The sequence below is a fragment of the Solea solea genome, chromosome 1, assembly GCF_958295425.1.
Source record: "Solea solea chromosome 1, fSolSol10.1, whole genome shotgun sequence".
Lineage (NCBI taxonomy): Eukaryota > Metazoa > Chordata > Actinopteri > Pleuronectiformes > Soleidae > Solea > Solea solea.
In genome coordinates this window covers 15168850-15193646 of record NC_081134.1, presented here as the reverse complement: position 1 = coordinate 15193646, position 24797 = coordinate 15168850, and the positions used below count along the sequence as shown (strand labels likewise).

General features: G+C 38.6%; 3 protein-coding genes across 3 annotated transcripts; 2 read left to right on the top strand and 1 right to left on the bottom strand.

Moving 5' to 3' along the window:
* Positions 1 to 1577: 1577 nt before the first annotated feature.
* atg9b (autophagy related 9B) lies at positions 1578 to 13139 on the bottom strand. The gene is made up of 14 exons (XM_058632110.1): positions 12443 to 13139; positions 11376 to 11419; positions 10940 to 11004; positions 9759 to 9929; positions 8387 to 8528; positions 7495 to 8243; positions 7034 to 7187; positions 6677 to 6856; positions 6294 to 6539; positions 5663 to 5895; positions 5450 to 5543; positions 5091 to 5175; positions 4656 to 4819; positions 1578 to 4264 (listed from the first exon to the last, which is right to left on the bottom strand). Exons 1-13 carry the CDS (start codon positions 12549 to 12551, stop codon positions 4674 to 4676), a joined length of 2418 nt encoding a protein of 805 aa, XP_058488093.1. The 5' UTR covers positions 12552 to 13139; the 3' UTR covers positions 1578 to 4264; positions 4656 to 4673.
* Positions 13140 to 13935: 796 nt separating this feature from the next.
* On the top strand, positions 13936 to 18897 carry abcb8 (ATP-binding cassette, sub-family B (MDR/TAP), member 8). Its single transcript, XM_058634093.1, has 16 exons — positions 13936 to 14236; positions 14585 to 14915; positions 14991 to 15146; positions 15669 to 15763; positions 15872 to 15977; positions 16073 to 16234; positions 16486 to 16571; positions 16696 to 16793; positions 16884 to 16989; positions 17099 to 17132; positions 17216 to 17352; positions 17475 to 17569; positions 17654 to 17787; positions 17882 to 18029; positions 18131 to 18381; positions 18603 to 18897. The coding sequence occupies exons 1-16, from the start codon at positions 14133 to 14135 to the stop codon at positions 18684 to 18686; spliced, it is 2127 nt and encodes a 708-aa protein (XP_058490076.1). The 5' UTR covers positions 13936 to 14132; the 3' UTR covers positions 18687 to 18897.
* Positions 18898 to 19518: 621 nt separating this feature from the next.
* cdk5 (cyclin dependent kinase 5) lies at positions 19519 to 24680 on the top strand. The gene is made up of 12 exons (XM_058645484.1): positions 19519 to 19693; positions 19998 to 20086; positions 20175 to 20242; positions 21147 to 21207; positions 21285 to 21341; positions 21457 to 21552; positions 21702 to 21776; positions 22831 to 22927; positions 23389 to 23460; positions 23634 to 23692; positions 23788 to 23868; positions 24377 to 24680. The coding sequence occupies exons 1-12, from the start codon at positions 19657 to 19659 to the stop codon at positions 24461 to 24463; spliced, it is 879 nt and encodes a 292-aa protein (XP_058501467.1). The 5' UTR covers positions 19519 to 19656; the 3' UTR covers positions 24464 to 24680.
* The last annotated feature ends 117 nt before the right edge of the window (positions 24681 to 24797 follow it).

Sequence of the window (24797 nt, the reverse complement as noted above, 5' to 3'; positions counted from 1 at the left end):
AATGAGATTAGTGGGCAATATTCATGTAAAAATTTGAATTTTAAATTACTCTGCTCTCACATGTCGACACATATTAATGGCCAGTTAGTATCATATCACATCATGCATGGTATTTACAGCAACCGTCCAATACTGACTCTCAGCCAGCAGTCATTCTCATAGCAATTTCAAAACAATACAGAAGAGGGCGGTGGATTGGCACAGCAATGACTGGAGTGGAGTAAAATACACATTTCTTAACAACAAGACATTTAACAAAATAAATGCAATGTAAATCCTCAGATGTATGCCCCAATGACCTTCTAGCTGGGCTCTCAGCCATTCCAAGAATAAAGTCATGGTTGTATCATGTTCACAGCTGGAATTACTACTAAAGAACATTTACATATCAGAAGACAAGTGAGACAAATGTCAGTCGCACCAAGGACAGATAGCTGAGAGTGAACAGCAGATGGCGTAAGTGCCTTAAAAGGTCTGCGGGGTGGGGGGGGACTTAAGCAAGGTTGTACAGCACATGGTGAAACAGTTGGGACAAAATAATGTGAAACAAAATAGAAGCATGTGACGTTTATTTAAAATGTACACACAAAAAAAAATGTGTTACCAGATCACCAGGGTTACAAACTGAAACAAAAAAAACTCACTCCAACTGTTTGGAAAACAAACCAACAAAGACTTCGAGCAGGCCCCACATCTTTGTGTGTCAGAGCGATACAACTCAGATCATTTTATGATGTTAGGGTTCTGCAAGGAGCAGAAATGGGATTCTTCTTTATAAAGTGGTAATGTTTTGTAAATGAGAACGAAACGCTTTCAACTTGGAGCTCAGTTTATCTACTAGACCACGGGAAGGCCAGAACAGGGCAGAGGCACTGCTAAGCTTAACCATTTAATGCCTAAGCCTTCACATCTTAGCCCAAAACTTACCCAGTTCCTCAGAAATGTTCTGGCTCCTTAGGACTAGGTTTTGGTCTACATTAAAACTACAGGTCCTACCATGGTTAGTGTTTATGCCACAAGAGTTTCTAAATAGGTAATAAAGTAAAGTACAAACACACACACACACACACACACACACACTCAAAGTTGTAGTACATGCTTTTTAGTGCTAAATGTTTGAAAACACTTTCTACAGTGAAGATTTTAAAGAGTATGCAGACATAAATTGAGGCATATTGCGTTTTTGTCTGATGTTGATTGCCAGGGGAAAAAAAACTAAATTCAGGTTAAGAATGGAATCCTATCACACTGAGGATTAAACTTGCCCTGTGCTATTAATGTCCTTAATGTGCTAATAATAAATTTCCTCCCACATTGAGTCAAGAACTGTAAAAACATCCATGTCCGACTGGTCCGCAAACAACTGGAGAACCTTGGGACAATGAATCCAATAGTTACTGGGCAGAAATAAAGTGAAGTGGCACTGAGTCATTAGATGAGATCACACTAAGAAACATTGTATAAGCAGTATAAAAGTCTACCTCTTAATTCAAGAAAGGCCAACATCATTTTCAATACAACAAACAGTTCAAAGAAAATATGAGGTTGATGTTGTAAGGTAGCCATGGCAACTGAAAGAAAATTAAAAAGCATTTTTATTTTAAATAAACATCACATCAACCACAGGTGAAATAATTAAATACACTCAAATATTTATTTGCCTCTCTTATCACTCAAAGGAAAAAAAAAAGAAACACATCTCTGTGTCAAAGCTGTGCCGGAAACAAGTTCCTTTGGCATGTTTAATAGTGTCTCTTTAAGTTACACAACAAAACAAACAAACCAAACAAAAAACATGTCTTAAAACATATTCAACAGTTCAGGATGAAAACTTAGCACCTTGTTCCAGTCTCTGCTAGACTGGTATAGAGTGGATATGAAACCATAGTATGATGAGAGGCTTGGCCATGATGACACATGGCATAACCCTGCTTCTTCAACATTTTCCAAAGTGCAAGTTTAGACACAATGACAAGAAGAACTTAGATGCAACAGTTTGACACAAGGTCTCACGATCAGGTCGTAGCTCATCTTACAAGCCACATCCACAGTTTCACAACAAACTTGATGCTATACACAATGACTTGTCAAACAAAAATACTGTACATAGTATGTGCTGCTGAGTCTGTGAAAGCAAATCTGGTGGTTTACATGAACTTCGAATAAAAAGGCTAATCCTTAATACTAAGGCACTGCAGAAAATAACATAACAAACAAAGGTGAGCTGCAAATGGGAAAACTGACAGAAGAAAATAACACAATGGTGATTTACGGTGTAAGCAAATGGAAGCGTGACAGAAACGCACATCATCCCCTACAGGACAAACTAGAATTGACCAGAGGTAAGAATGACCTTTAATGATTTGCCACAGTGTTTTCCACATGATCTGCAGTGACACTGCAATATGTGCTGATGCTATATACAAACAATGAGGCAAGCTCCTTTTGGGTGGAGATTGACTTGGTGTCCCATGTCTTTTTTGAGTTGTAACTGATGCAAGTGGATGTTTTTTTTTTTTTTCCAGTGCAAAATTCAGAGTTTGTATAAGCATAATTATGCAAGTGTCCAAACACATTCATTCCATACAAAAACAAAGTGGAAAAGCTGACATCTGTATCCTCTAAAGGAAGATGAGATCTATACTACTACTGTGACCTGTGATTTTGCTAAATTAGTCCCAGTTTGTTTTTAGTTTTAATCACATTCAACATCATGCGGCTGGGCATGTTTTCTCAGCATCAATAAATCATTATATCAGAGCTTAAAAAAAATCTAAAAACAACCTTACCTACTTTTAGTGAGGGGAGTACATGCCTTTTATGTCATTCATTAGATAATACACCTTTGTGAAAGTAAGCTATTTTACAATTAAAACAATCAAAAATAAATAATACATATAAAATATATGGTATATCAATTAAATATCTGGAGGAAAAACAGGTAATAAATACTCTTAAAACTAACAAATGAATTCTTCAGTGGAAATTGTGCTTTAGGGTTAAAGTTCTTAAGGTTAGGTTTAAAATATTTAATCCTAAAGCTACAAAAGCAACAAAACATGCTCCAATTTTGTCTTAGCTATTATGGTGATGTTAAATTTTGATTTTATGTTAATATGTTGTTGTTGTTTTGTAAAAGCAATGCCACTCTGTTCTGTTTTGTTCTTTATAAGATACAATAATTTCTGGGAGATCTAACTCAAAAACTAACTGCTGGACAAGAAACAGGAGAAGGACATAAAATATGCTCCATTGCAAAATGCAGTTGAATGGAGCATCTGTAAATTGCAAAAGACAAGTATATATTGTATATTCAGATAGGAATTAATATACTGCCGAGGTATCGATTTGAGGATTTGATGTTCTTCATCACTGCTGTAAAACTCGGATTTAGGTACACATTTATGTGGCTGTTAAGGCATAAAGCTGACCGTGTATCCATTCTAAAAAGAATTAAGATTTTGATGCCAAAAGTACCTGGTCCACAAATTTCAGTGCTGTTTTTGGAGGAACTGCTGATCTCGAAAACTCAGCTGTACAAATGTTAATACTGAATAAAATCTACAGCAGCATCTACAGCAGCATCAAAAACAAGTGTATGTCTAGGTAACAAAATGTTTTATTGCCAGGTACACATAGTGTTTTAGTAGTATGGCTACTCTACAGTCAGTTTTGTCATAACAATGCTTGGTAAATTTTCTTAAAGGATTAAATCTAGCAGAAAAAAAAGTGGACTTTTAAAGGATAAGTTACACAGAAAAGTGTATTTACAAATCAGCACAACTTGAAACACTGAATAAATTTTTCTTTTGGATGGTTAAAATTGTTCAGGCAGCTAAGATATGGTTTTGCAGTCGTTATAGCACAGACCAGGACTTTTGTGAAACGGTCTGTTAAACACCAACTCTGAAACATTTTGATCCACAAATACTTGAATTGAGCACACAGAGGCTGAGCAGAATTGCCAACGGCCATCGTCACTAACTGATCCTATGAATTCGCTACATTGTCTCTCAGGCAGATGTACACTTTGCAGTTGTCTGTACAAGTTAATGACAAGCTCACAATATAATGGACGGAAGACGTATGGTTTCCCTGATGCCATAGTCCGCCTGATGAGACAGGATGTCGTGGAGGTGCAGAGACAGTGGTTATTCAATGACCCTCTTCCACAAATAAACAGATGACGTTTTAAAGGTCCATGCTAAATTCTCTGTGAAGATCATCTAAGGCCACAATGTTCAAAGAAAGCAAAATGTAAACACTATAAAAAAAGAGAGAAAGAGAGAAGAAACATTATGATGGTGATGTATCCTTTGTGGGATGAAAAGCAATAATTGTTAATTCAACAAACACGTCACTGTTTACAGGACTACGAAGTGCAGATGGTGGACAAGTGTCCTGTGTTTGAAAGACCAGTCTTCTTTTCAGGATTTTCTTTAGGTGTGTCTAAATATAAGGGTTGAAGATGCACCGGAGCCATAGTTAGCACTTAATCAGAGGTTTTTGGTCCCCACTAGTTTTTGGTGCATGTTAGTGAGTGTGTGTTCTCAGGTCCTCCAGTGGACATGCCCCCTTTTAATCAATCATATTTTCTTGTGTAGCTGACATTATTCAGTCTTTAAAGATAGAAAAAAACAACAACCATACAGTACCTTATGAGATAAGGCACTTCATTGACTTCTTCCAGTGCCGTGCTTTGAAGTAGATCCACTTTTACTCTCCTGATCATCTTCATTCTCCTCCTCCTCTTGCCAGCCACCAAGGGAGACAGGGGTGGGCATGGACATGCTGGGACCATGGCTGCTCTGCTGGAGGCCTAACATCGGTGGTACAACAAAGTCAGAATGGGATCACACCTTCCAAGATCTTTAAGTTTTTAACAATGGTGATTTAATGCTGTTTTTGTTACACACATATAACAATATTTGACATCAAATGCCAATATTTTCATTATTGGCAGCCACTATACTGTAGTTTGGAAACTTGGAATATGTACAACATTTGTCATGCCTCAATTCAGGCAAAATAATACTGCAGGGGTTCAACTCCCCTAAACAGACCTTTTCAAAATCAATATTTTCATTTACCTGTGTTTGTATGTATATCTCTCATTGGCACTGCATTCTGCCACTGTCCTGAAGTCATCTGTGGGTGAGAGCTCTGCTGGTGGAGCTGTAGATAAAGATGAAGCTGTAAAAACTAACGAAGATGCTCAAAATTGGAGTGAAAGTGGGAGTGAAAACCCCCATATTTCCCCATGATATTTACTGGGGTTTACTTTCTAAACTGGAAAGCCCACACACACAGGGGGAAAACATGCAAACTCTACACAGAAAGGCCCTCAGTCAAACCGGGATTCAAACTGGCAACCTTTTTGCTGTGAGGCAATAGTGTTAGACACAAAGTGGCTGTGTGGCCCAGCATAAGTTCATGACTAGAAAATTACCTCATGCATGTAGATGGCATGGAGGCTCATCTCCGCAGAGACCAACTCAGGGGGAAGTGAATTTCTCTGCATGAGTGAATCACTGTGAATCATACTGGGAAAGAATCATGAAAATAAAAACTGATGAATTCAATACAATTATCGGTTACATCATACACTTATCAGATGCAGTGTGTGAACAATAAAGTTGCAAATGCACTGGCTGATGGATACCTGTCATTGACGGAGCGATCACTGTGGTAGGTGGTGCTGTAGGGGGACATGGAGGACATCAGGGGGCCATGAGAGCGGACAGGACTGGTATGTGCCAGCTGGGAGGGGGGCAAAGAGGCCAGGACACTGGCAGCAGCAGCGGCGCTGGGTTGGATGAAATGAGGCTCTCCTGCTTGCAATCCAGATGCAGTCAGAATAGGGTGGGCCATGACACTGGCCAGGAGATTATCAGGCTGGAAACAACAACATTAATTACATTACTTTACATTAATTTATTTGTCGTTGTAGATGGTCTTTGTAAACAGAAATAATATTACATTATATGCATGCTGTGTCCATCATCTGGGATGGATAAGAATCATTTATCCCGTCAGACTGTTGAATGACAGGTGATGCTTCTTTGTTTTTTCAGCCACACTCTACCCTGTTGCTGCTTTTTTGCTTTATTAGCGTAATGTTACTGTTGCTTCCAGTTTTCTAGAAATTAAACAAATCACTTCCTGGATGCAGCTATATTGAGAAACCAAGAGAGCTGATAGACGTTGTGCACTACAGTTCATGTATTACTGTTTATATAACACAAGCATCTGAACACCAAATGTACACCAATATCTTTCACTTAAGTGCTTACCATAGTCATAGGATTAATGGATTGCAGTGAGGTGCAGAGGGGAGCTTGAGAGAGCAGTAGGTGGGTAGACGGACCACCGTGCGCATGATGCTTCACCTTCTCCTTTAGTTGGCTAATAAAAACTGAGCTTTCCTGCGGTGGCTGCCAGTGTGGGTTTTTCATGGTGAAATGCATGAGGGACAATTCTGTCTTGCCATTCTCAGCCTGTTGGTACACAGAGGCTTCTGTTTGGCCCTGTGACATCCACTGCAAAAAACACCAAGGTACAGACAAATTCAAGAAAATAAATTTTCACTGATAAAGTAAATAATCATGACTCAGCATTCAGAGGTGTAATGAGTAGGATGGCTTTAATCCTGTTTAAATGAGGGGTCATGACTTACTGTTGGGTTTCCATGGCGTCTGATGTCCATCTCTGCAAAGGAACAGATGTCACCAACTCCAACCACATCCACAGTGAAGTTCCTGAAGAAGTCAATGATCTCTAAAGACTTGTTCCTCAGAAGAAATATGAGAATGAAGGGTGTGACGATAGGACTGAGCAACTCCTCCAAGATGAACACCTGATTTGGAAATAAAATGCATTAAAATTTAAATCATATGTTCACAAAAAATAAATCAATACATTTTCAGTTTTTTTGCAGTTCCTGTACCAGGACAAACATCATAATAGAGACTATGTACTACCTAAAAAAATAAAAAACACATCTAAAGAACATCAAGAATATTAAACACCTCACCGCTTTGTACTGGAACAGCTGTGCCACCTCTTCACGGGTCTCGCTCTTGTTTGCACTGCCCCTCCAGTGGTCTGGCATGTAGTGAATGTGTGCCAGCATGCACTGCAGCAGCTGTTCTGGACACCACATCATATGCTCATCTGGGATGAAGGACCTGGCGAGGACACAATGTAAACATTACATTAAACTAAAGTTATAAATTGAAAGTGAGTGTCTTGCTCTAGTGCTAGGTTCCCATACATTGGCAAATCCCCAAACCAATACATTGTAATAAACCCTGTAATAAATGACTCAACTTCTATAAACAAAAGAGGAAAAAAAAAAAAAATGTATATATATATAACATCCAAATGAACACCTGCATATTTAAGCATGTCATTATATTTTCATATAGAGGGCAAAAGAAACATTTACATCTTCTATAAGGTTTACACCTACAGAGAGTGTTACTGAAAACTCACCTGGTGATGGTGATAACCACTCCCAGCAGAGTGATAGCAGTAAGAATGTGCTGCACTGTCAGAACATCCTCATCATAGACCGTCAGAGCAATGAGAACAGCCAACACTGAGCCTGAAAAGAATGCCATGTTCTTTGCAAACACAGCTAGTAGTGGAGAGGTAAAGGAGTTCATGTATTTGGAGGTGGGTTTGTAGCCATGCCCTAAACGCCCATGCAGCTCATGATCCAACTCATTGAAGTGTCGCAGGTACATGCGACCATACAGCGACCAGCGCCGTGCACCCAGGCTTCCAGGTTCCCTGCGGATCACTTCTGTATAGCTGAAGAAAGCATACAGCACCTGCCACACCAGGATGAAGGGACATAGCAACAGATTGGCCAAACCGACCAGCAGGATGACTCTACTGAGCTGCTGGGCGAGCTCTAAGCGGTTTGTGTTCCGCTTGTACTTGGGGTGCAGGCTCCACTTATTCTGAAACAAAGACCAGGGCCCCCAGAAGAGGATGAGCTCAAAGTTGTACTTGAGGCCCTGCGTGAAGAACACCACATTGCCCAGCAGGGGGGGTTGCAGCTGCACTGGCAGCAGTGATTTGTTTATCATTGCCACCATGTAGTTTTTGAAACGCAGGATGCGGTGATAAATATCAAGTTCCGTCAGCTCTTTCTTGTGTACGCACATTTGCTGTTCTTGTTGCAAGCTGATGAGCCTGTCCTGGACTTCCTGCCATGTGAAGTTGCATAGTTCATCCTGGGACAAGGAAGCAACAAACACAAAGTAAACCAACGATGCATGACACAATTACTCAAATGAGTGACTTTTATTACATCACACACAACTGTCACAAATAAATAATAAGCATTTTATGTAGTGCCTCCAGGTGCAGCTCTTACCATCCTGATCTTCAGTGCTTGGACATAAAACTGCCTGATCTCCCAGTAGTTCAGAAAATTGCGAAAGACTTTAACAAGACGATAGATCCAGAAAATGGCCGCCATGATGAGAAGAAATATATTCCAGCTGTTCCCTTGAATCCTGAACAGAAAAGGGGCAGAGGGATTTTTATTTATTTAATATGCTATTTAAATTCAAACTGGGCCCCTGTTTACAGATTTGGGCAACCTGCTTACTTCACTCTGTGATTAAGCAAGCTCCTCAATATTCGATGTCAAAACCACACTGACCACACTGAGCATCAGTAACGCACAAGCACACACTAGCCACTATCTGAGTAGTACTGTTCTTTGAAATATTTTCCATATCAATTCACATAGGAGGTCATTTTCAGGCATAAACACAATATTAGAATGTTCTCGAGACAAGAAAGGTTATGACATGGAAATAAGAGATGATCTATGAGGAGGACATAGATGTTCCAGACTGTGGGGTCAGCTGTTCCCAAATTAGAATTTCAAGCAGTTGAATATCATTGACTTTGATATAAATTACTTGTGAGCCATGACCAGTATGAGGAAAAAACTGGTAAGGTCTTTTAAGAGTAGCTGGGAGAAAAACAAGTTGTGAAAAAAAGGCAGAATGGGTGGGGGTGGGGGGTGTTGGGGGATTTTTGTCCCTAACAGCCAGAGAGTGAAGTGTCATGTGGGTGTCTGTTTGCTAGCCAAGCCATGTTGTCAGTATCTCAGCTGGCTGGTTTTACATCACTGAGGCTATCAATTACAAAGCCCTGTTCCCTAAAGCTAGTCTGAACTCGGTACACAAATACCTTCAAGAAATGTTGCAACTGAAAGTCATCAATGTCAGGTTGAACTAAACAACAAAACTGCAAAACCAAGCATTAAAGCAGACTTGAAACTAAAACAGACTTACATTTCAATCTACTGGTATAATGAACCAAGTATTATGAATACAAAAACCTGCTAAAATGTCTTATGGTAAAGCATGAAACACATATGGGGTAAAGTTAGATAAGCCAATACTCTATATTCCTATGCTGATATTACTGTATATTCCACTGAAGCCTCATCTGTCACAGACTAATGAGAAATGTCTAAAAGTCTAATGACAATTGTATTAAGCTAGACAAATTATATCCATCTGGTTGTCTATGTCTTAATGGGTTCTGATAATACCCAGGGGCATGTCTACCTAAGAACAAAGTATGTCTTTAAACAGGCAGAAGACAGGACAAACATATCTGAGATCGTGATATGCGACAATAGCTTTTTCACTTTAATTAACTTTTCTACACATAAAATACCATGTCACGCACAATAAAGCTCTCTATTATACTTAAAACATTATTACCTCTGAGTGCACTCCGGGCCAGGTAGGATGGCATCTGGAAGAGTGACTTTGTTCTTGTCCAATGGATTGTGAACTGGCTCGGTGTGGTTAACGGCTCGATTGGCAAACAGGACATCATAATCCACACAGTTGACAAGGAAGGTTGTGAATATGACGACAAACAGAAACTGACTGTTGGGACGAGATAAGAAAACCAGAGATTAGGCTTTATACTTAGTCACACTATACGATATATAACCCATGACAATAGAAATTAATGCAGTACATATTAACTGACTATATTCAGTAGATGAATAGACAGTGCACTCGGCATACCCTGACAGGTGATCAATTAATTATAGTGCAGTTAAGGAAGATCAATTGCAGTTTTGTGAGTACATATCTTGACAGGCTGAGGTTTGTTTGGAATTGCAATTATGAAGACAGATTTTCTACAGCTAATGATTTAAGTTGCCCGATATATTAATAAGCCCAAATTCCACTTAAACTTGTAGTGTACAGCTTTTGAATATTGTTAGATTCAAACCATTGTCAAGTGAGTTCACACTAGGCCGATTAAGTCCATCAGCCTCACACGACTCCCTGTGTTTCTCACTATACCAGTGTTTAGAGTTTGTGTATCCTAGCAACATTACCGCAACAGTAACATTGCACTAGTAAAGTGAGACGGCTGCTAACAGGTTGGAGTAAACCTGAAAACGCAAGGATGCAGCATTCAAATAATGTTACATCATTTGACCAAACAGAGGCAGAATAATATCAACAAAAAAATTACACAATGCAGCTTTAAGTGATTAAGCTTGACATAATTTATTAGAAGAGATGATTTATTTATTGTATCGATTAAACTGGGAAGGATACACGTACGTACTGTGCAAGCCTAATAAATGTAACCACAGTTTGTGTATAGATACTAACGTTAAAAAACAACGTGTATGAGATTCATGTATAGCTGCTGCTGAAATGATCTGGTTGCGCTTGTTCAGGCTAAAGCTGAAGGCACTCCCATCTGTCAAAGTGTGAAAGATTACCAGTAACTTAAACAAGGCTCAGGTTTAATGAAAACATGCATGATGTTGGAACTTCAACCTGACATTTTAACTCAATCAACCTAGGCCCAATGTTTTTTACCTTATACTTTATTTTTGAGGCAATAAGGAAAAGTACTGCTTGATACTTACATAAGTTCAAAGAACTCAGACAGCATCATACAAGCAAAGCCATTCTTCTGATGAAAATTATAGATGTAGACAGACTGGTTAAGGAAAATTTCAAAATAATATAACTATGCTCTAACCTAACACGACTATACATGAACAGCCACTGACACTACATTACACTAGTGAAAATGTTCTTGAAGAAAACAGAAGATATCACAAATACACCAAACGTGAAGTTCTGAATGAAATTCACTTTCACATTTCTTCCAACAGTAAAACCATGAAATTGTGTGTGTGAGTCAACAAGTAAACAGTTGCAACTCCACACTCTCTAAATATGAATACTACTGACACAGCAAGTTCAAGAATGACTGAGCATGATATGATGCCGGTGACATACAATGACAGTGGACTTTGGTAAGCCTGTTATTTAACTACACCATCATTAAAAGGATATCCTTGTGAAGAAATTATCCAGGTTCTTGATATGGCTCCATGAATCTGTAACAGAAAAACAAAGCAATGAAAAACAGAAAACTCAACACAACATGTGAGCAGCAGCTGACCATTATTCACTGAGAGCCATCACTGATCTAAACTCTACTTAACACATCTTGTCACAATTTTGGCAACATTATAATCAATCATAATCTTTTAGGACTTAAACACTCTGTTTATCTTGTATGTGCTTTCACTGTGGTTATACTTGTGCAGTGACCTCGGAACATCATGTGCAATATTTCAGATATATAAATAGCAGAAAGTGTCCACTGCTGACATAGACATGTTGTTTTGATGATTTCTTATTTGGTATCTATCATATAGTAGTCTATTTCAACTCTGCTTTTAAATTACTGCTGTTATTTCTTTGTTTATGTCTTTGGGATTTAAAGTCTCTGGAGGTGTCACAAAGCAATAATGATGTGCGACACAATAACAATAAAAGTACTTGAATGCTGAGGTTCTTAATATGCTGTTAGTTTTCATTTTTAATGTAAAAATGAAAGGAGGATGCTGGTTATAGTTTTGATCGTAACAATGACAATCAAGATATATTCTTTTCTATTCTATACAGACAGATGACTTGCAGCCTGATATTTGGGTGGGGCCCTAAATCCCAAAATCTACACTTACATTTAAGGTAACTGTACTTGTGCCACAAGGCACAACTTTGTAATGACCTACCTGAGGGGATAATTACTTTAAACCATTTCTTAAACCCATATTTACTAACTTACATGATGACATCCATCTACCTATTTTAATCCTGTGTTCTATTGCTTTTACTACGTATATGTATGCATTTCTTATTGTTATTTTGTTCACTCTTAGTTGCTCTAGTGATAGTTTCCTTGGTTTTATTTTTCTTTAAACTACATTTGGAGTACTAGATGTTTAAGTAGACATTTGATCTTCTGAAACTTGATTCATAAAGATGCTATATAGATAGAATTCTTCTAATTATAATCACAAATGTGTAACTTTCATAATTACAGCCAGACACTTTTGTCCTGACACTATTACCTTTCAGGCCTTCGGGCACATGCAGCAGTAAATCCTCCTCCCCAGGTGGCGAGTCATCCTCACCGCTCTCAATCCTCTGGTACTCACGGTAAGCTTCAAAGTTGGCCATTGTGCTTCACATTCTTGAAGTTTCCCTCTCTATCAGCTGACGAGCTACTTGAATTAAACGCTGCACCTAAAACAAATGCAGCCTCTGAACCTCAGATACATGCTGTAGCTGCTAACACAGCAGCTCAAGCGGTTTTAAGTGAGGGTGACGTTAGCTGCAGCTAACACTAGCATGCTAAGTTGCTACTCAGACGGACGGCGCTTGGATAATTCTACACTACCATGACACAACGTAAATAGTTTAAAACTAAGTAGACGGGAATTCTACGGGTAATTAATAAATACAAAATCTATACACAAGCCAACTAAGCCAGGTGCATGATAGCTGACTAGCCAGCGTGATTCAGCCACTGTCGTCTGAGTGTCAACGGTTTGTTTTGTTCCCGTCTTGCTCCGTCCATATGCTGCACTTGCTCACTTCTTTGTAGTTAACGTCGATCAAAGCAAACATAGACACTCGGCTTTAACCTCCACACAGCTTTCATCAGTCTGTCCAGCGCTTTGTCAGTGGCTTTCCAAAATCACACCATCCCGTGCGTGTGTGCGTCCAGCGTTTTTGTCTTTCACAAACTAATGTCAACAAAACGACTTTGACGTCACTTCGGTTTTAATGTTGCGTTCAGGAAATATCAGAGGAATGACAAAATGCTGCAGCGCCAGTGTCAACAACACGACAGCAACATTGTCGTTTATTTGGTCTTACCCCGTTTCACCTACACTTATTCATGCAACGAATCTACAGTACAACCAAATACATAATAAATATAAACAATTATACATATTTTATGCACAACTCTCAATACCATGTACAATACATTACTATATAAATGCGGTATAAATACGTGTAGCCCAAGTGTAAAACTAAACATCAGTGCAATAGTGTGAGGTCCCGGCCAGTGTTGCTTGAATTCAACTTTCACGTGACTGTTATTGTTATTTTTGTCTTCAAATAATTCAGTTGAAAAGTTTGTTGGCAACCTTGGCATCCTTTTTAATTGAATTCAATTACAAGTCTTTTTCTGTGTTATTCATTCTGTGTATTGTGTGTCCTCTTGTATGCCGTGATACTAGAAATAGTTCTTCAGCTGTTGTAGAATGTTAGGTCAAAACAATTTCTATGATTGAATTGATTTAATGCACAATGTTCTTGTCACCACGTGGTGTGATATATAACTACTTATTTCCGATATATCATACACAGTAACACACAGGTTGATGTGAACGTATTTCTCATTGGGTTGGTCGAAATTACGATTTTACGGATTGGTACGTGAACGTGGCGTAATATGATTTCATTTCCGGTCAAGGTTTGTAGTTCTCCAGAACAAAGTGGAGTCTCGTTTCAAAAGTAATCTGATATTTAACGTATCACTTAAACTTAAACATAATTCCTTTAGTGAAATTAGGACACTGTCATAAACCAAAAATCCCAGTAGACATGAGGACCTCCACTGTACAGGCGCAGCAATGCATTCTGGGATAGAGTCAACATGTCAGCCCACTGGTTCACTGTGGATTACCTCAGAGCTTAACGATTATTTGACCTAATGAGCTCGTTTTCTCTTTGAAATAAGCATCAAACATGTTTCAGATCATTTGTAGTAAAGCAAGCATTGCTGCTCCTGTGCGGTCATTGTCTCTATACCCGCGATGTAGTAAAACAGCAGACATTTGGAAACTGTCACGGTAAGGTGACCGGTTGCCACATGACAGCTGATCGTTATTTGATAAATAATTCTTCAGACTAAATTTAGCCTTTTCTGATTTACCAGACAGTACATAGGTTTGTGTTGTGTTTTGTTTCCATACTTGAGTTTAAACTGCAACATGATTAACCAGTTAGCCACTACTCATAATAATATGTTCATACACTAGCTTAATCGCTAATCTGAGTGATTTATTTTATGTGAAATACAATTTAAAAACTTCCTTTAATGAAAAGAAAAGTAATGTTTTAAGAACTCTAATGTAGTCTTGTAAACTCCTTGATTTCGGTTATTGAATGTCATATTGTGCATTCTTTGTCATATCCAGGTGGTATGTATCTCCAGGATCTACAGGATACAGTTTTTCACGACAGCCTGGAAATGCTGTCAGTCGTATTTGGGGCCTCACTCGGAAAGCTGTCCGTCAGTCTGCCACCCGCACATCCAAACAACCAGGAGTGGCTCTGAAGTTCATCTTGGGACCAGCGGTACTCACTGTCTCTGCTCGGCTGTTTTGCCATGTAGCACATTGTCAGGAAGATGTAAATAACAATAACCTGGTGGATGTTGTATCCACAAAACCTGTACCTGAGTTCAAATGGCATATCCTGTGGGAGTTTGTCAAGCCTCACCTCTTAGCTCTCATTGGAGCTGTTGTGGTAAGCTCTTACCAGTTCAATCAAATGTAACATAAGTGTTCATATATAACTAAACAAATGTTTTTTTCTTTGTAGCTTGCTTTTGGTGCAGCAATCTTGAATATTCAAATCCCCTTGATGCTCGGGGATCTGGTTAATGTTGTAGCACGTTACCTGAGAGAACATACTGGGACTTTTGTCCATGAGATTCAAGGTCCTGCCCTGAAACTACTTGCACTGTATGGTGCCCAAGTAAGTACAGAAAATGTGACATTGTAGCACAACATAATATACCGGCACTTCAACAACAGTCAAAGACACTTAATCTAAGTTGGGCCAAGTATGCTGTAATAATGACGCAGCTGTAAACATGTGTAGTATTGACACTTTTTTGATGTTAGTATGATTGCCTATTTATTTTTTCTTGGGCTACATGTAGCATTTTAAAATATGCGATTGCAGTTTATTTTGATAGCTGTATGTTAAGTTGCTGTAAATTAACTAAGAAGAAATGCAATGGATGAATGTAATAAAAGCAACACCTAGAAAATAACTTCCTTTTGTTAATACGTTTAACATTTTTACACATTTAAGTGGCTTTTAGTGATTGTTTAATAATGTTTTCTATTTAGTTAGGAGGATGGTTTTTTTCCTCTCACACATTTGCAAGCTTGGATTCACTCACTTTCATTCAGAGAAATGTGCAGGAATGGCCCAGCTATTTTCCCGAAAAATGGCCTGTTGCGCTGGTCATTAATCACTTCCACTGTGTAGGGCCTGCTGACGACTGGCTACATCATTCTGCTCTCCCAGGTGGGGGAGAGAGTGGCAGCAGATATGAGGAAGGCTCTTTTTGCTTCCTTACTGAGGTACCCATTACAAAAAATCCGAGATCAGACACATTATGTGTACTGCTTTTTGACAGACCACATCTGCAACACAAAAAAGATAACCATTGTTCTTCTTTTTTATCACAGGCAAGATGTGGCTTTCTTTGATGCCAATAAAACTGGTCAGCTCGTGAATCGTTTGACTGCTGACATTCAAGAGTTCAAGTCATCTTTTAAATTGGTCATTTCTCAGGTATAATGTGTAAATTTGTGTTGTAAAATGATCAGTTCTACATAAGCTGCAGTATATATTAGTGTTACTAACTTACTGTTCTTGCATATTTGCAGGGTCTGCGGAGTGTGACACAGACAGTTGGATGCTTTGTGTCTCTATATGTCTTGTCCCCCAAACTCACAGGTTTGACTGTCGTTGTCCTTCCCTGTCTGGTGGGAGCTGGGGCTCTGATTGGATCATTCCTGCGCAAGCTCTCCCGTTTGGCTCAGGAGCAGGTAAGATCAGATGGAGATGGACTGTACAGCACAGTGTCTTGAGTTTAAGTTCCACCTTGTCTTGAGCTGCAAATCTAAAAACTGAAAGCGGAAAGACATTAAGTTAAAGCTATTTTTACCGAAAAATGCATGCCTTAAACACAACAGCTTGCTATCTTAACGTTGACCTTAATCTTTATTATTTCACTGTTTGTAAAATAAGTTAATTATATATAATAAGTCTGGCTGATTTTTATTGTGTGAAATTCAAGGTGGCAAAAGCAACAGGAGTGGCAGATGAGGCTCTTGGCAATGTGCGGACAGTGAAAGCATTTGCCATGGAGGAGCGAGAACTCCGGTAAGTGAGAGCACAATTGGATCTGCTCATAGCCTAGCGCTGTAGAGCCACAATATACTGTGTATCAAATTTGTTAGATCATATTTTTTTAATTTAATGTAATTTTGCCAATGTTTTTTTCCAGGTCATTTGCATATGAAGTGGACAAATCAAGTGAAATGAATGAAAATCTTGGTACTGGAATAGCAGTTTTCCAGGGACTGTCAAATATTGCCCTGAATTGTGAGTGTGTTGGTTCCTAATATTAATTGATTAACATATTGATAAGCAGATATTACATTAAAAAAAAATCAATGTTTGTCAATGATACAGGCATTGTACTGGGAACAATTTTTGCTGGAGGGAGCTTAGTTTCTCAAAACGAAATGTCTCCTGGAGACCTCATGTCCTTTCTGGTTGCATCCCAGACCGTTCAGAGGTAAAACACAAATGCTGCTTCTCAACAACTGATCTGTATTATCGTTAAACATATTTGCTTAAATGTAGCTGGTGTTGGTGTGTAACATATGTAATGTCTCTCTGTTTAGGTCACTGGCCAGTATCTCTATCCTTTTTGGACAGGTGAAGAATTCTGTACATATGTAGAGTATGTGTTATCTGAATGACACACATTTATGATGTAGAATCATATTATATTGCTACAGATGGTGAGAGGAACCAGTGCTGGTGCCCGAGTTTTTGAATACCTTGTTCTGAAGCCAACGATCACACTTGCTGGGGGCGGACGCATCCCATACCATTCTCTGACAGGAAGAGTGGACTTCATGGACATTTCATTCAGGTTGGAGCCTCATCTCAATTTAAAACAAATACAATTTTCAGACAAGTGTAGACATTATCTGTGTAATAACATCAGATGGTAATTTTATTGATTTCTTATTTAAATATACTGTATATTTACAGTTATCCAACAAGACCTGGCCATCAGATTCTGAATAAGTTCAACTTAACGTTGCCTCCATGTAAAACTGTTGCCATTGTTGGAGAATCTGGAGGAGGTAATTTATTCCAGATTCTAGTTGTAGAAGTGTGGCATGTAAAAAATTATGCTTAGCCTTAAGTTATTAATCCATTGTTTCTAGGGAAGTCCACTGTGGCTTCATTGCTGGAGCGTTTCTATGACCCAACCAGCGGCGTAGTCATGCTGGATGGACTTGACATTCGAACACTTGACCTGACCTGGCTCAGGGGTCAAGTCATTGGATTTATCAATCAGGTAAAGATTAAATCAGGATAGATCTAATAGCAACATTTATAAGTCACATTTTCAGCAACTCAATTGTCTCTGCACTGTGTCTTTCAATACTCAGGAGCCAGTATTGTTTGGGTCATCTATCATGGAGAACATTCGCTTCGGGAAGCCTGAGGCTACAGACGCCGAGGTCATTAATGCAGCGAAGCAAGCCAATGCTCACCGCTTCATTACCAGTTTCCCAGACGGCTATAACACTGTGGTTGGTAAGTGTTTTCATTTAAGCTTTTAAAACTGTTAAGAGACTCTGGGACATGTAACTAATAAGCACTACTTATTTTGTTTATCCTTTTTTTTTTTAACTCAGGTGAGCGAGGAGTGACCCTATCAGGTGGCCAGAAACAGCGCGTTGCCATCGCCCGTGCCCTGATCAAGAACCCCAGCATCCTGGTGCTGGATGAAGCCACCAGTGCCTTGGATGCGGAATCTGAGCGGGTGGTGCAGGAGGCCTTGGACAAGGCCACAAGAGGTCGCACTGTGCTCATCATCGCCCACCGGCTGAGCACCATTCAAGGGGCTGACCTCATCTGTGTAATGAGCAATGGCCGCATTGTGGAGGTGAGGTAGTTGAGTGAAAGTACACAAAAAATAGAGGTGCTGTAATCTGCTATTAAATGCCTTGGCTTATTTATTAGACAACCTTGTAAATTCAAAGAAGCACTGTAGGGTTGGATGGTTGACCGCTTTTATTTGTCAGTAATTCCTAGAGATGTATTGGGTGCTTCTCATTTTACTGTGTTATATAGTCTTTAATTATATCTGCCCTCTTTTCTTTTAAGGCTGGTACTCACCTGGAACTGCTGAGCAAAGGAGGACTTTATTCTGATCTGATCCGCAGGCAAAGAGCTGAGGGGCAGAAATGAACTCTGAAATATTGGAGTTAATGTGCAATGAGCCTTGCTGAAACATGATGAATTGTATAGAATCTATTTTAAATCTACCATCTTAATGTGACAATGACAATTACTACAAACTTCCCTAATGTACAGTCTTAACACTGTTGTTTTTGTTCTGTATAGAATAAGAAACTGTTATGTATAGAAAAAAACATTAAAATCTGTTTTGATTGCTCTACTGTATTTATTTTCCTTTATATGACTAAGAATACAGATAATGTTACTGTTTTTTCATTCAAATACATAGTTGAAAAGATTAAATACTTAAAATTGTATAATGAAGCATGCATGCTTTGGACGGTATTTTTTCTTTTGGATATCATCCAGTTAAAGTCACATTCAAATGAAAAGAAATGTATTAACTTCATCCAGCCTTTGTCTGTGCAGCATGTGCACTGACACAGAGGTTGTACAAAGTGTTGGCCCATGACCAAGAGGAGAGGGGACAGTTTAAGGGCTGGGGTGCCCCTGAAGGCACCCAAACCCCCATAGCCCTGTCCTGTGCCTGGCTTATGTGTCTTCACTACCAGTGTGTAATAAGGATGGGTTAAATTCAGAGGTCTAATTCACTGTCACTTTTCCCTAGTAACCTCATTCATTCCTATATAATGAATTAGTAAGCCAAAGAACTGTGTGAGTAATATGTTTAAAACATTTATCTAACAGCAATATAATACATTTACAGTTTAAGATTAGGTTACAAATGATCAAAAGTATTATCTTTTATTACTGAAACCTTCAGTGGGATTACAAGAATGTTGCAGTTCCTTTTTTGGCCTCTAGATGACAATAACACAAACCTGCTGCAGATCTTCAGAAGCTGCCAAGTGTAGCATCAAGCTAACGCTAGCTATCAGGACATTATCAACCCCAGTCTGGGGCATTTATTTAGTCGTTAATTTGGTGGCTGGCCCAAGGCTGGCTTATCTGGTCAAATATGCAGAAATATGAAAAACTGGAAAAAATCGGGGAGGGTAAGTTACATGCGCCTTTTGGGAAAAAAAAGAAGTTAACATTAGCTAGCCGGGTTTGCTAACCTAGCTTTCATGTAGTTGTGGGATAAGCTAACGATTGCTAAACTGAAAGCTATGTATCTGTCAAATAACATCCCACACATCCACGTACACAGCGACAATTTTATTAACACTTGAATGTGTAAGTAACATTGATTGCCTGAAGATTTAGGGACGCAAGCGTTTACGATATGAACACTTGCTAAATGAGCTAAGCTAATGTGAAGACTGAATGGGATTTAACTCGTCCTCTTCTCACCCGTAGGCACATATGGCACAGTTTTTAAGGCTAAAAACAGAGAAACCCACGAAATAGTGGCTTTGAAAAGGGTGAGGCTGGACGATGACGATGAGGTATGTCGCCAGAATATAATATTTCATTCCATGCAAGTTATGTTTAGCATAGGCTAGTGCTAATTGCAGTGGTTGTCATTTGTTGCAGGGGGTGCCCAGCTCTGCTCTGAGAGAAATCTGCCTTCTGAAGGAACTAAAACATAAAAACATTGTCAGGTCAGTGACAGACCTCCACTCAGACTGAGTTCAACTCGTTATTACATGTTACTATGGAATCTTTATAAACATCAACGACATGATTTTCATAATTACATTTTTACTGGCTAAAGTTGCAGAGATACCTGCAGTTACGTTTAATCTATGTTAAATGAAAGTTAGATATCTCCACTTTGATATATCTCCAAATCAAAATTTATTTCGATAATGGTAATTGATCATTTTTATTAGAGATATCTACAGTTACATTATGAACACACAGTTTGAGATATCTACAGCATAATCTTTGACTAGCAACAATTCAAGTTTAACATAATCTGCACTGTCATTCTGACGAGTTAAAACTTAATATCTATAGTCTTAAAAGAATAATGTAGGTATCTTAAATTTGGGAAAATTAAAGATTAAGATTAGTCAGATTTAACTTGTACATATATATCTTACTGGAAATATAATAATTCTGTTATTAATACAGTTGCAAATATCCACAATCTGCAAGTTCATTGAAGATACCTGTCATGACTAACCCTGAACACAACATTTCTCCTAGAAAGAATTAAGTTATGTTTATCTAAAATGACAATAGGAAATGTGAATAGGAGGAATGCCGGTGAAATCTTCATTTTACCTCGAGATAATTGAATTTCAAATATCTGTAATGTATTTCTAGAGTAGCTGGATACAAACTAGAATGAGACTAGAATACAGACAGAAGGGTCCCCCTAATAACATAGATAAGTTGAGAGAAGAATTACTGAAGCATATTTTTACAATCGTCGCAGTCATTTCATAAACAGTTGTCATTTTAATCAGGAATGAGGATGGAATTTTCACAATTTTCAGATGGATGCATTCAACCCAGATATCAACAAATGTCAATGTAAAACTGTTCTGTCTCTTTCAGACTACATGATGTTTTGCACAGTGACAAGAAGTTAACATTGGTTTTTGAATATTGTGATCAGGTGAGTCATCTGAAACCTGCAGTATGTTCTCGATCGTGTGTCTCCAGAAGCTAACGGGTGTCTCTTAACAATTTCAGGATTTGAAGAAGTATTTTGACAGCTGCAATGGGGATCTGGACCCAGAAACTGTGAAGGTAAAATACCAACACCCTGGATGATCTAAAAAGGGAGTTAAACTTGGATCAGCACAAAACACTTAAGTCTCTTAAATATTGTTTTGTTTTTTCTATACTTGCTTTTACTTTGCAGTCATTCATGTACCAGCTGCTGAAAGGCCTTGCTTTCTGTCACAGTCGAAATGTTCTTCATAGAGATCTGAAGCCACAGAATCTCCTCATCAACAGAGTGAGTTTTTAGGTGCAATTGGACTTGGACTTGAAGACTGGTTACAAATGTGTTAATTTCTTCACTCTTTATGGCTTGCTCTGATGCACTGTGACTGTAGTTTATGACTGAGTGTTGCTGCTAACTTGTTTTCTCCTCTCTCTTTTCAGAATGGGGAGCTGAAGCTTGCTGACTTTGGGTTGGCTCGAGCCTTTGGTATTCCTGTGAGGTGTTACTCAGCAGAGGTCAGTTGTGTAACATTAACAAAGCAGGTTTAAATCTCTAACCTGTGTGATATTGCATAGGATACTCTTTCACACATTTAATGATAAATTGAGCCAAGGCATTTAAATTCGGTTTACATTCTACTGGGCTTTGTTTTATTGCTGGATGACATGAGTGAAAATGAAATATGGCTCTGTACCAATGTCTCATTGGCAAATTGGAACAGTATTGACAGAAATATGCAGCCTGTTGCACAATTGCAAATATTTCTTGGCGAATAAAATGCACTGGTTTTAGAGCTGCAACTCACGATTATTTTTATAATTCGATTAATCTGTCGATTATTTTCCCGATTAATCGAGTAATCGTTTGGTCCATAAAATGTCGGAAAACTTCATCAGTGTTTGTCAAACCTGGAAATTATGAGGTTCGCAAATGTTTTGTTTTGTCCACAAAATGATTCACTTTTAATGATTCCTTTATTATATTGGGCAAAGAATTGAAGAATATATTCTCATTTAAGAGGCTGAAACAATCAGAAATCCTGTTTTAATAATGAAAACAATGCTTCAAACCGATTAATTGATTAGTAATTGTTTCAGCTCTAACTGGTTTTATTGGTTGTTAAATTTCTTGCCTCCATTTCATTCTTACAGAGTAACACACATGTGGTTTGAGTGCTGGCTGCTTTTGTGTTGTTGCTCTTATCAGAGAAATGATGGGCAGGACTCGAATATAATTTATTTTTTGGTTGGCTGACCTGAGGGCTCAGCAAGCCAGTCTCATTTTGGAGAACAGTTGACCTGTGGTGACACTAACGATCTGAAAATAAAACAAACACAAGACCCAGAGGGGGAAAAGTTTTAAGTGTTGCGGATTTGAAAGAAGGTCATGTTAAAGGTTCAGTCTGTACTAAAGAATGTATTATACTCAGACTCCTACTACCTTTTGACAATATGAGTGTACTGTATGCAGTGCAAGCAGCATAAAAGCACGCACTGAAAAATGTGTTGACTTAATATCACGCCTCTGTGGCCACCTAATTATTACTGTGCTGTGTGATTTGTTTGTTAGGTGGTGACCTTGTGGTACCGGCCTCCAGATGTGCTGTTTGGTGCCAAACTTTATTCTACCTCAATTGACATGTGGTCTGCTGGATGCATATTTGCAGGTTCGTTTTTGTTGTTGATTTGTGATTTGATGCTAGTGAGGATATGAGTTGTCACTCTATTCTTGTGTCTCTTTATTGTTCTTTTCTTTGCTAAAGTGTCTACCAAAACATTTGTAGTAATAATAAAAATGGATATTGTGACATTTAAGTTTGTTGCATTTTAGATAATGACATGGCAAAGAGGTAAATGCCAGAACAACAAGGCACCAGACTAAGAAAGGGCTCAGTGTAATATTTATAATAGCAGATAGACATAATATTAATTCAGAATGATGACTTCTCTGCAGCTAATGCTTTAGTGTTTCAGGGCAAATCTTTGGATCCTGTTCAAGTTTTCAAAACAGTATATATGTCAGTATAAATGTATAAGTGTAGTGGAGCTGAAGAGGACCACTCACATTCGTTTCCTCCTGGTTCACTATTCAGTTTTATCCTTACATTCTTTATTTTGTGTGATTCAGAGCTGGCTAATGCTGGAAGGCCTTTATTCCCTGGGAATGATGTGGACGACCAGTTGAAAAGAATCTTCAGATATCTTTTTTTTTTTGGGTGATCATAGTTTGTATCGACATGATGATACTCCTGATTATATACAGTAACATTTAGTGTGTGGGTCTCTGCTACCAGAGGTGTTTGTGCACGGGCAATGATCTGTTTTGTGATCAATTATTTATGAACTTGTTGTTTCTTTAACTACTTGGAACATTGTTGGGGACACCGACTGAAGAACAATGGCAAACAATGACCAAACTTCCTGATTACAAGGTAAATTGTTAATGTTCCCTTAGCTTATTTTTATATTTTTTTTTACTGAATTCTCAAACTGAAATTTCTTGTACTGTCTCCTTTTCTACCTGCAGCCATATCCCATGTATCCAGCCACCACCTCACTGGTGAATGTGGTCCCTAAACTAAGTAGCACAGGACGGGATCTACTCCAGGTATTTTCACCTTTTCAACATGCCTTACTTTAATTACATCAGGATAGAATACTAAAGCCCAGTCCACACGTCACACATATGAGGGTATTTTTGTGTCGTGACGTCATCATGTTCATTTACATGATGCGAGTTGTGAAAGGCCAACTTTTAACTAGACATTTAACACAAGTTAGTGATGTTTTCTCCCCCTCTCTCTTGATTGACCAACAAGGTTGTACAGTTTGCCACCTGTTGACAAAAACAGGGTTTTTTGGGGGGGATTTCATGTGGACAAAGATATTTTTGGAAACTTGTGGACGGGATAATTTTGAGGAAAGCCACTTTTCAAAAATACCCATCTATGTGTGAACTTGCCCTAAGACCCATTTCTTTTGTCATATTTGTGGACGTAGCAGCTATATTCCTGACTCAGTTGCGTTGCCAGTATGCAACACCAGGTTTCTTTGCGTGCAAGAAATCTGATCTCTCTGCTCGCTTTCATTAAAATGTCTCCTCTCCTCTCACCCAGAACCTGTTGAAATGTAATCCCGTGCAGAGGATCTCTGCAGAGGAAGCCTTGCAGCACCCATACTTTGCTGATTTCTGCCCACCGTAAATGCCACGTTGCCGCTCGGTGAAGCTCAGCCGCCAGAATCAATCATCCTTTGCTCTGTTGGTTTCATTCCGTTCAGTCGCTCATCAGTTTCCAAACACTCCCCTGCAATTAATTCAGCTGTGCCTCTGTGTGTCACCAAGTCCTTGTGGATCTGCAAGGTTTTCATTTCTTGTAAGTTGAAAGCCAATTATATATATATATATATATATATATATATATATATATATATATATATATATATATATATACACACACATATAGGTGGTACATATACTGTACGCCTCCTAGTTAATTAGCGCTGTTACAGGAGGAAGTACTGTGTGTTGCGTCAAGT

What these genes read in the sequence shown, in the direction of transcription:
- abcb8 (XM_058634093.1), top strand. Translation starts at nt 14,133, where the DNA reads ATGTTTCAGATCATTTGTAGTAAAGCAAGCATTGCTGCTCCTGTGCGG. An exon ending in CTCTCATTGGAGCTGTTGTG is followed by an intron (nt 14,916 to 14,990) that starts GTAAGCTCTTAC and finishes TTTTCTTTGTAG; the next exon opens with CTTGCTTTTGGTGCAGCAAT. An exon ending in TTAAATTGGTCATTTCTCAG is followed by an intron (nt 15,978 to 16,072) that starts GTATAATGTGTA and finishes GCATATTTGCAG; the next exon opens with GGTCTGCGGAGTGTGACACA.
- cdk5 (XM_058645484.1), top strand. Translation starts at nt 19,657, where the DNA reads ATGCAGAAATATGAAAAACTGGAAAAAATCGGGGAGG. An exon ending in ACTGGAAAAAATCGGGGAGG is followed by an intron (nt 19,694 to 19,997) that starts GTAAGTTACATG and finishes TCTCACCCGTAG; the next exon opens with GCACATATGGCACAGTTTTT. An exon ending in TGGACCCAGAAACTGTGAAG is followed by an intron (nt 21,342 to 21,456) that starts GTAAAATACCAA and finishes TTTACTTTGCAG; the next exon opens with TCATTCATGTACCAGCTGCT.
- atg9b (XM_058632110.1), bottom strand. Translation starts at nt 12,551, where the DNA reads ATGGCCAACTTTGAAGCTTACCGTGAGTACCAGAGGATTGAGAGCGGT. An exon ending in CCATTAATCCTATGACTATG is followed by an intron (nt 5,896 to 6,293) that starts GTAAGCACTTAA and finishes TGTTGTTTCCAG; the next exon opens with CCTGATAATCTCCTGGCCAG. An exon ending in ATGCCATCTACATGCATGAG is followed by an intron (nt 5,176 to 5,449) that starts GTAATTTTCTAG and finishes CTTTATCTACAG; the next exon opens with CTCCACCAGCAGAGCTCTCA.